Genomic DNA, 17,319 nt, shown 5'->3' on the forward strand with positions numbered 1-17,319 from the left:
GCTGTGCTCTCATTGGTGGAAAGTTGGCTCACCCCGATCTGGCTCACCACTAAAATGATTTAAAGATCCAGCTCTGGTATACAATCCATATTTTTAAAAAATCAAGTATATAGTATGATTATTAGACTAATTTTTTAAAATTAAAAAAAATTATCATGTATAAAATGTGTAAAAAAACCTATAATATTTGCAGGGTTACTAGGTACGCTTTCTTAATTTATCACACTGTTACACGATTTATCATTTCAATCCATAGGACAATTCTAACATCATACCTAAATGTACGATGGAAGCTATTCGTTACTTACGTACGTACCTACTATAAATGTAGTAAAGAGGCATTTAAAATTTAGCCAGTCAAATGCTTTACTTAAATCAAACAAACACAAACTGTATAATTTTTGTAGATATTGGATATAAGAGCTATACGTTACGTACGTACGGACCGAACCTATATTGAGAAAATTGTCGCAGACATAAAATTATGCCTGTTTAAATACTTTGTTAAAGTCAAACAAACACAAATTCTATAATATTTGTAGATATTGGATGTAAGAGCAACAGTGAATGTGCTCCAAAACAAGCTTGTATCAACAACCAGTGTTTGAATCCTTGCACTCCAAACAAGTAAGTTATTTTTCGGTGTAGAGCAGCTACTATATAACTAAGGTGTGTTAATTTTTCCATCATATTTGTTATCTTCTTTAAAATAATTTACCTACCTATGTTATTTTCAGTAATTTGTTGCAAATAATTTTCAATCATATCCTTTTATATAAAGAAGACTTACTGTTTTCTTCTGAAGCTTTAACCCCTTACAGTCGGGCCCCTTGCCGCACCTTAATCGGTCGGGGGGGGGGGGGGGGCAAGTCCATGGTTTGATAATGAATTTCCGACCTTTTATAAGTCTAAGTCAATTTTCGCTTCCTTCACCCTTTTATTTAACAACCTTTGTTTTTAGGTCTTTTTTTACTTAAAAATTTCAAACGGCTGTAACTTTTTTTATTTTTGAAGCTAGAAGAAAATTTTTTTTCCAGAAAATGTTTATTTTTATGTAAATTTTACGTTAGAAATATCAAATATAAGTTTCAGCGGCCGCAGCTGTACTTGGCAGCTGCCAGCCGCCGCAGTCGGCGGTCGGCGGGAAAATGGCGGCTGATCTTCATGAAATTTTAATACGTTATGTAGACATGTAAGAAAAGCTTAAGTTTAAAATTTGAAGTCTCTAAGTCAAAAATTACGGCCACAGGAGCCTTTTAAATATTTCTGGAGACCTGGAGGATCAGGACCTGCAGGATCATACCTGGAACCTGAAAGTGACTTGAACACCTGTATTTTATATAAGGATGTACTACTAGAGGATTTTTTAGTATTTTGGTATGATAAAATGCTTTGTTTTAGTCAAAAAAATATTTTTGCTCTTTACCTGGATGACCCTGCCAGGTTTGCTGGCATCCTGTGCCCGCCAGGATGGAGATATTCAAAAAGATTTCAATAGTTACTAAGCTGATTGAGGTCTATATTTTTGGGAAAATTCAAATAGATCTTGGGATAGTTTAAGGCTATTATATTTCATATTTAAGCTTTGGGATGTTTTTTTTGTCTCTTTTTCTGCTCCTTTCTTACTTATACATTTAAATACATAATCCTTAGATGCAAACGGCGAAGCTGCTGGTCTAATTAAAAGTGGCTTCCTTTTATTGTGATTTTTGATAATTTTTTAAGTAACCAGCCCATTCTAAAACGTGCTCTATGAACTTTTGTAAAAATGTACACAGAGAAAGTTTTACACTTATAAACTAATTATTTTATTCAATAAAAGTTTGTTTTGTTGGTTTTAGATACCTATACAAAAGAGAACTTCAGAATTGAGTTACATTTAATAACAGAAACCTGATCTTAAAATATGAAAGATAATTTTAGAAAATAATCTTCACGTAATTGATAAACTTTTGTTTTGTATTTTGGAAAGTTTTTTTTAAAACTGTCTTCTATGTTTTATTTCTAAGATCAGGTTCCTCCTATACTCGAACATGATCAAATCCAAAGGCCCTGTACTATACTCAATACAATATTACTCTTATAATTGTAGTTTTTTCCACATGTCACGGATAAATACATAACTGAATTACAGTGTATTGTTAAAGAACCAGTTTTCTTATATCTGTCATAAATGTTGTTTTTTGAAATCAGGAGTTAGTAATAAAAAGGGATGTTTAAGATTTTAAATGAGCATATCAAAATGAAAACTAGGTAGGTACTTTGTTTAAAAACTGAATTAAAAAAAAAAATATTACCTTTTTAAGAGCATATTCTTCTATTCCTGTATTTAGATATGATGAAAAATTATTTTGTAACATTCAATTTTTGACTCAAGATGAATGATTTTGCACTGCTTCATGTAAATGTATGGTATAATCATAGAAATATTTTTAGATGCGGCTCCGGACAGGAATGCGAAGTAAACAATCATGTTGCACAATGTATTGATGGTAAGTGATTGATTGATTATGTATAATATTTCGCGGCATTTTAGAATGTCTGCGCTTTAATCTATGCGGTTTTTTATTGTCAAAACAATCAGTGAAAGAGGGTACATTTGGCTGTTAATTACGCTAGTCCCCAAAGTGTTACTTTTTTTACTCGTTTGCCTTACAACTTTGGGAGCTTTTATTGAATTATGATTGATTTGTTAATAAAGTTGAGTGTTCAACATTTCAGCCCATAAATTTGTAATTTTATGTATCATCATTGGAGATGTACATGAATTGATCGGCCATTGTCATATTCCTTCAAGTCCCCGCAAAGCAACACAAAATTCAAAGATAAACTAACGGTTTAATTATTTTAGTACCGCGATGTGAGTGCACCAGCAACCGCGACTGTCCTGCAACCGCATATTGTCGCGACTGCGAGTGTATCCCCGACGTTGAAGGCCAAATTTGCGATCCGACCGAAGGCTGCGCACAAGGTAAGACTCGTGAGGTTGCGGATTTATCTGTTTTGACATTTTGATTTCTACAAAATTAAAAAAAAATACTATTGATCGTTTGGCTGCTAAATTTGCTTTTAAAGGGTGATTGAAGTAAGGGACAAGTTTTATGAAAAGAAATATAGAACAGTACAGACATTAAATTTTTAGAGTGGATTAAAATTGCCTTTAAAATTGTCTGGTTCTAATTGGTTTCATTCTTGTCCTTTTATAAATAAATTTACAAAAATGCTTGAAGTTTAAGATTGTAAATAACCATAGCTTTTCTAAATACTAATAAGCATGTTGTTTTTGGCATGGTTTGATCTTTTTTTATAGAAACATTCATATTTTTTTTTTAATGAAAAAGGATTAATTCAAATTTGATATATAGGAGCTTAAAATGTTATTTTAGATTTATATTAAAATTCATTTTAAATATAATAACATATTTACCACTCGGACTTCCCTTTTGCTGTTTTTAGCTGCTATTTATGTTCTTACGTTACTTATGAATCCTATTGTCTTTGTTATTTGCCGAAAGTTTTAATTTTATTAACGAAATTCCACAAATAATTAATTTCTCTGTTTTCATTTTTGATTTTCAGAATTTAATTTTGAAAGATTTGGGTTTTAATGGGATTAACTTTTTCAAATAAACAAATTAATTTTCATTGTATTTCATATATTTATACAATATCATAAGTTTAATTTTAAATAGAATAGTAAATTAGGAAAGACAAAAAGATTCACAAAAAATATAATGATATGAAAGAAATACAAAAAAACAATTCTTACCTTTTTATAGAATGTTTCTAACCTTTAGGTTTATATAATTCTTGTTTGGTATTTATACAAGATCCAATCAAGGTTCTCATTATTCTGTATTACATATTAATAAACTAACAATGTATTAGTAAAAAATGTATATTATAGATATTTATGTATCGTCAATAGGTTTATAGTTTAATATACATATATTATAATAAGTACAAATTATGTTTTTGATGTTCATAAAATATTTTTTATTTAGTCAAAAAAGTAAAATTGTGTCACAAAAATTTTACCTTTTAAAAATCTTATTATACATTAAACTGTACTTTTAGTAATTTTAGCATTTAAGTAAGTTCAATAACATTTCTTAAATATTTTACTACATATTTATATAAAAATATATATTATTTATGATTAATACTATAATAATATGTATAAAATTATGTATATTATAATATAATAAAAACTTATCTGGCATGAAAGAACTGGAGAAAAAAAACTACTAATCAACTAATCTACATAACAAATAGAAGCATGTCTTATCAGTATTAGCCATTCACAGTCAGGTAATTCATTTATATCAGGGCTCGGCTGTCATGAAAATCTACCTTTTATAGTTGTAAAAATCAACTAGAAGTCTAAACCCAAATATGACAGTCCCTCTTTTCAAAAAAATTCAACATACGATTACGCAATCTGGTTTCAATTTGATGATTAGTCGCTGCTGACGCGCGACTGCCGATCCCTGATATATACAACAAATACATTATTAACTAATAAAGTTTATTAAAGATTATTGAATTTGAAATATGCATGGTCGTAAATTTGACAGTTCTATGGAAAGCAACTCTATAACTGTGTCATAATTAACTACACATACCATTTTCGAGTAAACATAAAAAATACTTGTTTTAAAAGCTAACAATGTATTATTACAGTATAGTATATCATTTGATTCTAGTGGCTGCGCCCTTTGCATCTAGGGGCTCTTTATTCCAAGGGGTAAGGAGGGGTCCCATGTGAATAGAGAACACAAACGGTTTAGTGGCTGGGGAGATCTTAACAAACAAACAAATTATTTAATTAATAAATGTTTAAACCAAACTAGGATATATTCAAATTTATTAGCTTCGCTCTTACGAATACTGTCATCCTTTTAGTATTACTTAAATTTAACTATAATGCAAAAAATTTACATAAAAACTAATAAAATAAAAGTAAAATAAAACTTAACCTAGGAAGGGATATTTAATCTGAATAAGAATATTTTACCTCTAAAATTATTGTTATTGAAAATATAATTAATTAGACGAACTAGGAAAGTAATAAGATGTAGACTATTTTTCAGATTAAAAATCCTTTCCTTGAAAAACTTAGCTTGCATGTTTAAAGTGCTTATATGGGGTACGGCATGGTTTTATAATACATCTAAATTTACATCAGGTTTTATTATGAAATAAAATAAAATATTTATGAAAAAGTTTGGATGATAAATTGAGGTTTGATTCTTGTAACAAACAGTAGAGAAGATCAGATAAAGATTTAAACTACGTTGATTATCTTTGATTATCTACGTTGATTATCTTTTGTTAAAGTTTACAGCAAGGCAACTTTTACAAATTTTCTATTTCAAAACATAGAAATCTAAGAACTAGAGCTATAAGTCCTAAAGCATAAAAAGAGAAAATATGCCTTTATTTTAAAAGGAAATAAGTTCTATACTCTATTTAAATTTTTCAAATGCTTGTCTAAAAAATATGTAGTTTTCTCGTATTTATTCGAATCCAGTGGATAGGAACCGGTTCTCATCCATACGAAAAAAACTATGTCTAGCATCGTATTATATCCAGTTTTCTACGAAAATAGAAATGTACAATCATAAGATTAAAACTATTTTTTTTTAGCCCGTGCCTTCGGCATCTCGGGGCTTAAAAAACTAGTTTTAATCTTATAATTGTACATTCTATATCCGCGGAAAGCCGTTTATAATACGATGAAAGAAATAACTATTATAGATTCATTTTGTGTTATAGTAATTATGGGGAATTGTTAAATCAAAATTTGCAAGGTTTCCAATTAATTTTTCAATTGGTATTTAAATCTTTGTCTGCTCGGTTCTACTCTTTTTTTCTTAAAAGTAAAAATCCACGAAATTTTATTATTTGGTTCAAATTTTACCGCTAGATGTCGATAGTAGCAATAAAAAAAACTAATTTATATATTTTCTCAGAATGTACAACAAATTCTGACTGCGGCGAATCCGAGTACTGCGATAGATTTAAGCGGTTGTGTCTGGACGTTTGTCCGTCCTTCTGTGGAGAGAATACTGATTGTTCCGCGGCCAATCATAATCCCATCTGCGAGTGTAAACCAGGTAAACTTTTAATTTTAGTTTAATCGGTTCATAGATGCCGGCCTACTCCCAAATTTCCTTTTTATGTTCGGGTACCAGTCGTAATTTTAGATGCTATATGAGAAATGGTATTTTATCGGCTTCTACTTCGGATAGATTGCTGATATTTTTGTCCGTCTGTCATACAATATAAGAATAGTTATTTCTCGCATCGTATTATAAACGGCTTTCCGCGGATATAGAATGTACAATTATAGGATTAAAACTAGTTTTTTTCGCCCCGATGTGCCGGAGGCACCGGCTAAAAGACTGGTTTAAATCTTATGATTGTACATTTTTATATTCGTAGAAAGCTGGATATAATACGGTGCTAGACATAGTTTTTTCGTATGGATGAGGACCGGTTCCTATCCACCGGATTCGAATGAATACGAGAAATATTATTAATTTTTTATGAAGGTTTCTTTATTTTCGATCATTTGCCTATATTCATTCCTTTTTTTTCTTCACCTCTGTTTTTTACCTTTGAAATTATACATTTGCTTTATAATTGACTGTAACTATTTTAGACAAAACCCTTATGAATCCATGTTTAGGATATACTGGCAACGCTGAATATGGGTGTACCATAGTGCGGCCGCCAACCAACCCATGCCAGCCGAATCCATGCGGTATTGACGCCCTGTGTGAAGTGGACAACGGCAACCCAATCTGCTCATGTGCCCGCGGAAAAACCGGCAATCCATTTGTCCGCTGTATCCCCGACGGCGACCGTTGTCCGGGCAACCAGTGCGGCCCGAACAGCGGCTGTCGTATGGTGGCTGACCGCCCGGTGTGCTACTGCCTGCCGCGGTTTGAAGGTGCCCCGCCTGCGATACCGTGTATGAAGCCAAGCAAGCAGTGCAAGCCCAACCCCTGCGGGGATAATACTGAGTGTGTGGTTATTAACAATGTGCAGAGATGTACTTGTAAGCCTGGCTATAAGGAATCCATTAATACTATCCAGGTAAATATAATTATTTAACTTATATTAACCTTTCACTGTAAATGCCTGAATTTATATTTTAATTTCAAAGGAAAAGAAAAGTATTCTTAGAACTTTAATGAAAACTGTTTGATATACGCAGTTGTTAATAAGAATCATAAAAAATTGTAATGACATTTTTTATTAATAATCGTTTTGTACTTTAGTTTTAAAGGCAATTTAGGATTTTTTTAATATTGAATTACCAAAAAATTACAAATACGCCCGATGATAACAAAGCTGTTTAAAATAAGCTTAAAAAATAAGATGTATTATTAAAGAGTAAGCAAAAATTGATAAGATAGATAAAAAAGTTATCTTTACAAAACCCTGCCTCGTATTCTGTGTCCAGTACGTTGCTCTTTCATGGAAAAAGAGCCATATAAAAAGCTGTATGACAAACTAACAAACATAATCACGTATATAGAATAGCTTCTATACTAAAATGTATTTATCTATCTAGGGATGTATCCCCATTGAGGAGCCAGTGTTAGCCCTGTGTGAACCGGGACCCTGCGGAGATAACGCCAACTGCTTCATTGGAGACAGTGGAGAGGATTGTGAATGTGTTCCAGGTTACTCTGGCAACCCTTACAAGGTATTGATTAGTTCATTTAATGTCCGCTATATGGCACTATTTGTATTTTGAAATTTTATAGTTGCGGTACAGTTATAATGTGATATAAAATGTTAAGTAAGTCATAGGAAAATGTTGGATAGGCATTCCCTACATGAGCTTATTTGGATCAAGTTAAGCAAAGCATACTAAAAATGCACACTATTTAATGTTCAGGAAAACTAGACTATTCCAATATAGTATATCCTTTTAAATTTTAATATATAGAACCTAAAAAGTAATTATATAGGAATTTTTGTTATTTCCAATTGTGTAATTTTAAAATGATTTAAACTTGATATTTTTACAGGGTTGCAGCCCATCCAACCCATGTTCACCATCCCCCTGCGGCCCCAATACCGAGTGCAGCGAGGACCGGGCTGGTCAAGTGGTCTGCTCGTGCCGACGCGGCTACCAGGGTGACCCCACCTCGGCCCAGGGATGTAAGGCAGAGTGTCTCAGCAATAATGACTGCCCCTTGAATTTGGCCTGTATTGGTAAGTGTTTATCCATATATAAAAGTAATATGAAGTTTGTCTATATCTGTAAAATCTAGCTTACGGTTGTAACAATGTGTAGCTTCTAATAGGTCCTTTGAAGGTTTATAACTATTTTTGGGTATGATACCCCGCCCCCGCTAATTCCAAGTGCCCATAGAAGCCTCAAGGGAGCGTATTCGCTAGTTTTATACACTAAGAATTTATTTTAGGTCTTAACCTCTTTCTATATATTTATATTACTTATTTTCTCTTTCTCTCTCTCTCTCTCTCTCTTTCTCTCTCTCTGTCTCTCTCTCTCTGTCTCTCTCTCTCTTTCTCTCTCTCTGTCTGTCTCTCTTTTCTTTTTCTCTTTTCTCTCTCTCGCTCTCTCTCTCTCTCTCTCTCTCTCTCTCTCTCTCTCTCTCTCTCTCTCTCTCTCTCTCTCTCTCTCTCTCTCTCTCTCTCTCTCTCTCTCTCTCTCTCTCTCTATAGTATCTTATTTCAATATGTTGATTAGTAAAAAGTACAAGGTGTCTACTTTTGTCTTTTTTGTTTTATTAGATTACAAAAATAATTAAGAACTATTATACACCTGTGTACACCTTTTGATTATGTTATACATAAATTATTTTTTTTGTATGGAAATAATTATTCTAAGAAGTACTATGCTAGAATACTAATTTAAAAATAGAATAAATATATATTGGCTTGTTATGCTGCAATTTTTGTTTGTTAAATACACTGTTTTCTAAACTATATTTTTTTTAGTTAAATGATTCGCATTTTATTTTCCTAATCCCCTTATTCTTTCATTGGTTAGTTTAAAATTTTTTGGGGAAAAGGTTGTTAATTGAACAGTGGGGAATTTATCTATCGGCCATTGTCTTATCCCTGTATTACTACAAATCTATATGACACACTTTTTTTTCTAGGACAAAAATGTTTGGACCCCTGCCCTGGATCTTGCGGTGTACAGGCCGTTTGTACCGTTGACACCCACAATCCAATCTGCAGCTGTAGCGCCGGTTTCACCGGCGATCCATTCACCCGCTGTCTGCAAGAGCAGCGCCCGCCGCCTCCCATTCCGCCCCGCGATCCTTGCAACCCGTCACCTTGCGGACTGAATGCGAACTGCCGCGTTCAGGGCAGCAGAGCGGTGTGCTCGTGTATTAAGGACTATCAGGTGATACATTTTAGTTAATCATTTCCTCACCAGGTGTCTTTTTAAAAATAGCTGAAGATCAAATATTTGGTCACTTTCACTTTTATTCGAACGTTTTCTACAGGACGTAAAAGGCATATAAAACGTAATTTAGTTTTATTTTAACGTAAAAGTTTATTAATATTTCATAAATTAGATTTTAATAATAACAATACTGGTAAAATCTAAAGTTAAAACAAAAGAAAGTTAAAATATTAAAAAGGGCCCTTCATTAATTTATTTCAATAGATTTAATCGACCCTAATTGTTTCTTTTGTTTAGATATTTAATAGAAATTTATTTGTTTAAAAAGTGATTTTTATTGAATACCTCTTTTCATATAAAACAATAGATAAGCAAGGTCAGTTTTGTCTACAAGTAGCGTAGCAGCAATAGGGTTAAGAAAGTTTTAAATAAATAGTACAATTTTAAAGTAATGAGTAAATTTAAATTCTTTAAAGATCATACTTCGGCCTAGGCCTGTGCGATGACGGACGTATATATCCTTGTTATAGAGTAGTGCGCTATTAAATAGCGGAAAATTTTATAAAGACTTTTATTAATAATTGTTCTTTTTTATTAAGAAAAGATTCCATTCTCTAAAGTTAGAAATTATTTTTTTTCATTTATGTTTAAAATAAAATCCTTTTTATGCTACTATAGATCATATACACAAATTGGTATTGGAATGACGCATATGTTTGGTTTAAATGCAAAAAAAGGCAATAAAGACTTTTTGCATTAAATTTTGGGCATAATAAGCTTTTTTATGCAATTTTCAAAAATGTTCTGTATGGATATATAGAAGTCATAAAAAATAATAGGATAGTAAGGTTTTCTAATTTCTGTCAATACATGAAAGGAGAGTTTTTTTTGTAAAGGCCTATATTTCATGAAAAGTATTTTTTAGACTTTTTAGTTTAATATCCTTTATAATAAGATGGTTACAAGAAAATTTGAAGTGTCTCTTAGCTCCTCTTATTGTACACTTATAATTTTTTTTTTCAAATTAAGACAATACTAAACAAATTATAAAGATTTGATAAAATCGAAAATTATTAATTAATATCCGGTTGCAAAACCAAAATTTTTCCTCCAATTCCTAATAATTTCCGCTGGATTAAAACCGGACATTGGCCATACTGAAAAATCATTTATAGTATTATAGAAACCTTTTTAGTAATATAATATAAAAACCATAAGACAAAGCCCTGTTTCGTTGGCTCGGGAATTGTTTTATTTTTGTATATCAAAAAGTTAATCATCTTATTTATGCGCTAATTAAAGGAAAATATGTCATATATTTTTTTCTAGGGTGATCCAACCGTTTCCTGCCGTCCCGAATGTCTGTTGAACAGCGACTGTGACTCGCAGCTGGCCTGTATCAACTCTAAATGTGCTGACCCTTGTCCTGGCACTTGCGGCGTGAACGCGGACTGCCGCGTACAAAACCACAACGCGGTTTGTGTGTGCCATGATGGATACTATGGTGATCCATTCCAGCAGTGTACGCTGAAACGTAAGTAAATTTTGTAGTTTCCTTAAGAAATAATTTTATTACTTTTTTTCAAACATCATTCTATCTTAGGAGCAATTGTTTAATTTGCATATAAAATCCTCTTTCAACAGAATAGGTAGTTGTTGATTTTATCGTATTATAAAAATTTTGCGGATATTAAGTTAAAAAAATTTAGATTAAAACTAGTTTTGTTAGACCCGAGGCCCCGACTCCCTGCCTATTAAAACTGTTATTAATTTTATGTTTTTTAAACTTAATATTCGTGGCAAATCCTTTGATACGATGCGATACATTTTTAGCATGGCTGAGAACTGGTTCTGATCCAGCGGATATTAATCGGTTTAGAGCCCATACTGGAAAGATATTCTTAATAAAATAAAACTAATAAGGGACTTTAACTCAATTTAAGCTGTGCATAATACTACATTTTTTTATCAATATTATCTGTTTTAGATACTTTATTATACTTTATTTTTTTTTTTGGATAAAATACATATTTTAACTATAGTATTTTATTATACCTACCAATTTTGTAGATAGGATTTTGGTTGAAATTATCGGAATTCTATAAATCTATAGTTTATGGTTTATGCTTGATATATTACATTTTATTTGATGTCAAACATATATGAGTACTTGAATAGTGTCGTCATTTTGTTAGATTTTATAGCTACATAAGATTTTATATATATCCTTATAATATAGTAAAAAGATGTCTGTCTGTCTGTACCGTAGGATTTCGCTAACCGCCGAACCGATATGGTTATCCTTTACAGTGTAGCTTCTAATAGGTCCTCAGAAGGTTTATAGCTTTTTTAAGGAGGTTTCCACCACTGTACTAAGAGATATCCCTAAAAAACATAACTAAACCCATCTTAACATGGATGCTCCTAGAGGTCTTTAGGGATATAGCCGCTAGTTTTTCATATGTTGTCAAGAGACACTTACATTCTTCCTGTCTTCAGAAATACAATGGATGTTTTTTTGATTACCTATATTATATATTATTTATGTTTGAGTATAAAGTTTGAAGATTATATTTGTTTAGCTGGAGTAATCACGCCACCCAAGCCTCAAGACCCTTGCAACCCATCCCCTTGCGGTGCCAATGCCGAGTGTCGTGTTGCGGATCAACGCCCTGTTTGCTCCTGCCTGCCTGGCTACTATGGCGCCCCGCCTGCCTGCAGACCTGAGTGTGTTATTAACAGGTAAAATCTTGTAATATTTCACCTCTGGATATTTGCCAGGGAACTTAAAGGATAATACAGTGGACGATAAATTGATATTCAACCCTAATAATGATAAACTCAATTACCCCTTTTGTAGATTATAATTATTGGTTGAAAAGTTTGAACACTGCTATTCGGAACTTTCCAATAAAAATTCTAAAAAAAAATGCATTCAATGATATAAAGCTAACGAATAAAATAAATTTTGAAAACTCTGATGATATGACCTTTGTCTAACTATACATGGAAAATAGTTGAGGCTGTACAATGACATAGGCTATACCCACTTTATACTCGCTTTACATAGTAGGAGTAGTTTCCATTTTAACATCTTTACTATGACTCTGTGTGTGTGTGTGTGTGTGTGTGTGTAGCCATTGTTTCTTAGTGTTTGGACCTAAGTAGTCATGGAGAAGGACAAGACACTATGACTCTGTATACATATCAGATCATACATTTTTCAAGCTGCTGTTTATATTGGTTAATTTATATTTATTTTTTTGATCATTATATTTTTCATTACTCTATAAACATCAAAAATAAGGTCATATCAATAGCTAAGTTTTCTTTTTGTTTACAGAGCTTTTATATTTTTATTTTATTAAAAATCTACTTAAATTTCCTTTCTATCTGCTTTACATAAAATTTCAATTTTTTTTATTAATTGTGTATCCACTTCAGTGACTGTCCTGCGACAAGTGCCTGTATCAACCTAAAGTGTGTGTCCCCCTGTGCTGGCGTGTGTGGTATCAACGCCAAGTGTGACGTGGTCAATCACAACCCCATCTGCTCCTGCCCCAATGGCTACTATGGCGACCCCTTCTCGTCCTGTATCAAGAGGCCAGGTAGGATCATTTTTTGCATGATTTTTTTGTAGTATTCAGTGAAGTTATTCTGTAAGTTATTTTGTATATTTGTTTGTCCTTCCATCTGTAAATATATTTATCATACAATACTTTTTAATTATCCTTAAATATAAATGCATATATTCATCATACTATACTTTTTAATTATCCTAACAAATAAAAGAACCCCTAATTTTATTTTAAAACTCTTGAAACTATCTCATTCTAAAGGGTCTTTTTGCAAGATATTTATTTTAATTATGTCACATTTATTTTTTTATACTTTCCATTTGCTAGTTATTTAACAATTCTTACATTGAATGAAAATGTTTGATTTTTATTAACTTTTAACATCAAAACAAAACAAATTTAAGCATGGTTTCATTTACAAAAACTCATATTTCAGATTTTTTTATTATGTTAAGACATTTAACTTAAAAGGATTGAAAAAAGCATTAATAATTAACATATAATTAAAAATCATTTTTTATATAGAACATCTTTTGAGTGATTTAGTGATTTTAATTGTTTTTTTAAATAAAAACTTCTTTAGGCATAAATATAAATGAATGCCACCAAACTTTTGACATTAAATTTAATATATTTTCTTTTCTTAACCATTCATTGATATTATTAAATAAGTTTAGAATCTAGAATGTCAAACAACAAATTTTGTAAATTTTTTTCTTTCAAAAAGTTTACATTTCTTTACTCAGATGTTTAGAAAAACTTAAATCTTTTTTATTTAACTTTTTACTTAGTTTTAGTTTTCATAGAAAAATTTGCTAGATATTTAAAATTGAATGAAAGAAAATTAACTTTAGTTTACTTTGAATGTAGGTTTTTTTAGTTTTTCATATTTATATGAAAACATAGTTATATAAATCCACCAAAGTTTTTTAACCTCTTGCATCATATGTATACTTAGGTTATATAAAAATCTATATAACTTTTCTAACATTTACCCAATAGTTTTTCTAACATAGATGTACAGTTTTATTTGTTTGTTTTTTTGGCGGTTTCACTCAAAGTGTTTAGTTGAGCACGGACCTCTTCCCAATCGTTTTGAAAAAAATTAAAAATAAAGGCGGGGGTGATAAGTTTTTTTGGTAGGATATTGTTTTAGGTATTGGATACTTGCTATTCCCGCATGGTTAGGGCTTCCCATGGGGTTTTTGATAAGAAAAAACAGCAATTCTTAATTTTTATCTATTAAAAAAATAAGGGAATAGGGGTTAAGTGCTAGATAGCCACTTTGAAGGAAAACACTATTTTTTTCTGATATTGCATGGTTGTAGTGGTATCTTTTTAGGCACCACTGTAATTTCTTTTTTACATTTTTAGGAAAGTTTTTTTTTAATGTTGTTTAAGTAGTACATAAAAAGAATACCACTACACAATTATGCAAGATTCTATACAAAGTTAGGCTTTACCTTTGTATTTAACCCATGATTATAAAGATAACCTTGATATTAGATGAACCCTATGTACCTGACGTACCCTCAGAGCCAGTAAATCCATGTCGGCCCAACCCATGCGGACCTAACGCAATACCTGACATCGGAAACGACGGCAATTGCAAATGCAGCTGTCCACCCGATTTGGTCGGCGATCCATACACAATATGTCGGCCGGAATGTGTGCTCAACTCGGATTGTCCGCGAAACGAGGCTTGCGCCCAGAATAAGTGCAAAGATCCGTGTTCTGACACTTGTGGAATTAATGCTGATTGTACCGTGGTGAACCACATACCAACCTGTACCTGCCATAAGGGCTACATGGGCAATGCCTTTGAAGAGTGCCATAAGAAACGTAAGCATGTTTTTACTAACATTAACCAAATTTTTATATTTTTAACCTTACCTGTGTAGTTTTGGGTCAATTCAGTGGCCTTGGGGTAATTTTTTCAGACAAATAATTAATTTTAACCTATTTTAAAGATTTTAGCCACTAAACCTACCATGATCTACCCTACTCAAAATCAAATTCCATTGATAAGAAAAAGATGCATTTATACCATGATACGTCGGCTAACTTTTGCAATATTCTGGGAAATTTTGATATATTTTGTTTTCAAACTTTTAGGCTGCATTTAACAAGAATTTGATTAATTTTTTACAAGAAAATTGGCGTATAGTCCCTTTCGTGACAACGCCTCTTTTTACAGTAGCTTTTGAAAGGTTATTTTAGGTTAAGTTTGGATAGATGATTGCCCCGCAGAGTAAGGCAATTGGCCCCACAGGGGCTAGAAATAAGATAAAAGCTACTTTGAAAATACGACTAAACGCCCCTTAAGAGGCGTTGTCACGAAAGGGACTATATCCGAAAATTGTTTGCATATCATTTAACTTTGCATGTTTTTAAATCATTTAGCAATTGGAATAGAAAACAAAGAAGAGGACCAAGACCCGTGTGCAAACAACTTTTGTGGACCCTTCTCAAATCAGAGGAATATTGGCAGTCAATGTCAATGTTCTTGCTTGCCAGGATATATTGGTAGTCCTCCAGGCTGTAGACCCGAGTGTATTGTCAGCTCTGATTGTCCACAGAACAAAGCCTGTTTAAACCAGAAGTGTACAGATCCTTGTGATGGCCGCTGTGGCTTGAGTTCAAGATGTACGGTTATTTCTCACCATCCGATTTGCTCGTGCCCCCCAAATTTTGAGGGAGATCCATTTGTTAGCTGCACCAAGAAAGATCCCAGGCCTGAAATTACTGTTCCTCCGTTGCCAGTCCACCCGTGTTATCCAAGTCCTTGTGGACCAAATGCTGCTTGTAAACCATTGGGCGACACGCCCATGTGTTCCTGTGTACCTGGCTACAAGGGGGCTCCGCCCAATTGCAGACCTGAATGTGTCATCAACGATGAATGCAGCAAATCGCAGGCCTGTGTCAACAACAAATGTGTGGATCCCTGTTCTGGTGCTTGTGGAGTGGATGCTGAATGCTCTGTGCGCAATCATCTGGCGGTGTGCAAGTGCCGAGCTGGCTATCAAGGTGATCCGTTCAGGCGGTGCACTAAAGTCCCACCCCCTGTTCAGCCGGTAGAAGCCCCACAAGATTCTTGTTACCCCAGCCCATGTGGCGCTAATACAGATTGTAAATCAAACCGACGGGGCTTTGGAGGTGCTCCTAGAGCCACGTGTCTCTGTGTTAAAGGTTATTTTGGCGATCCCTATGGCAGCGGCGGATGCCGTCCCGAATGTACAACAAACACAGACTGCCCGGCCAACCTTGCTTGCAGCAATGATCTCAAATGTGTGGACCCTTGCAGGAATGTGTGCGGACTGGAGGCCAAGTGTCAGGTGGTGAACCACATCGCCACCTGCACCTGCAGGCCCGGCTTCCAAGGGGATCCGTTCACACAGTGCACTCAGATTCCAGGTATTTGGCCGAGGACATTTCGCGCGTTTTAAAATCACACTCACACACACACACACACATGTATATTAGCGCAGCTTCTTAATAGTTAAGGAATGTTCGATCGGCCTTAAAAAGATGGTTGTATAGAATGTTTTAGAATTTGATGCTTTTATAATTTAACGATTTTTAGAAGTATTAGCTTGCTATTGCTTCGCTGCTTATGGCTGTAATTGTCCCATTTTAGATAATATATTAAAGACTTTTCTCTATCAATGAACAACTCACTTTATTATCAATATAAAACAAACAATATCATGTGGAATATACAATGTGTTTATGTGTGTGTGTGTGTGTGTGTGTGTGTTTGTGTGTTTGTGCGTATGTGGCTTAGAGACAAACATATTTTTGTCTACAAGCTGTAATATTTGTGTATTGTATATTTGGATAGGGAATAAAATAACATCCAATTATCCGTCCCCAAGGACTATATGATAATTTTCTCTCTCTGTATATATAACTGCTGATATGTAAATCAAAGGAGCCTTTTTTGGAATATCATGAATACTAATATTTTATTTTAATTAAATCGTTTATTTTATCAACAGTCAAATGTTTTGGTAAAGTCTAAAAGACCCAAATTTAATATAACACTATATTTCCATATATTCCAAAAGGCTCCTTTTCCCTTCTTCATTAGCTCGGCATAATGTCATTTTTCAACTTTGCATGATTTTAACTAACAAAACAATGCATTTTGGTGCTATTTTTTAACTCATAACCTTCTAACAGCATTTGATTGCTCTAACCCAAGACTGTAGATTTAGTTCTAAAATTCTATTTTTCTTTTCAGGCTTTTTTTTATCACTTTTAGGGCTTTTTAGGTTGCTTTATTTTTGTATTTTTTTTGCATTAGAAAGCTGTAAAATTAACTTTTTAATCATAATT

At 32.9% G+C, this 17,319-nt stretch overlaps 1 protein-coding gene across 7 annotated transcripts in view; it reads left to right on the forward strand.

The window, feature by feature from the left end:
- Positions 1-17,319, forward strand: part of dpy (fibrillin-like protein dumpy) — a 256,661-nt gene that overhangs the window by 160,400 nt on the left and 78,942 nt on the right. For 6 of the 7 annotated variants that reach the window (XM_080147847.1, XM_080147848.1, XM_080147849.1 and 3 more), the window contains exons 35-47: positions 543-627; positions 2,437-2,492; positions 2,852-2,971; positions 5,976-6,119; positions 6,695-7,104; positions 7,586-7,720; positions 8,049-8,235; positions 9,150-9,400; positions 10,733-10,937; positions 11,986-12,145; positions 12,848-13,011; positions 14,488-14,823; positions 15,385-16,395. In XM_080147847.1, coding sequence (XP_080003973.1) covers positions 543-627; positions 2,437-2,492; positions 2,852-2,971; positions 5,976-6,119; positions 6,695-7,104; positions 7,586-7,720; positions 8,049-8,235; positions 9,150-9,400; positions 10,733-10,937; positions 11,986-12,145; positions 12,848-13,011; positions 14,488-14,823; positions 15,385-16,395 — 3,264 coding nt within the window. The remainder of the gene's footprint in view (positions 1-542; positions 628-2,436; positions 2,493-2,851; positions 2,972-5,975; positions 6,120-6,694; positions 7,105-7,585; positions 7,721-8,048; positions 8,236-9,149; positions 9,401-10,732; positions 10,938-11,985; positions 12,146-12,847; positions 13,012-14,487; positions 14,824-15,384; positions 16,396-17,319) is intronic. The other variant, XM_080147850.1, reaches the window with a different exon arrangement.

This window comes from Acartia tonsa, chromosome 14 (genome assembly GCF_053477335.1).
Source record: "Acartia tonsa isolate MP-2025a chromosome 14, ASM5347733v1, whole genome shotgun sequence".
Lineage (NCBI taxonomy): Eukaryota > Metazoa > Arthropoda > Copepoda > Calanoida > Acartiidae > Acartia > Acartia tonsa.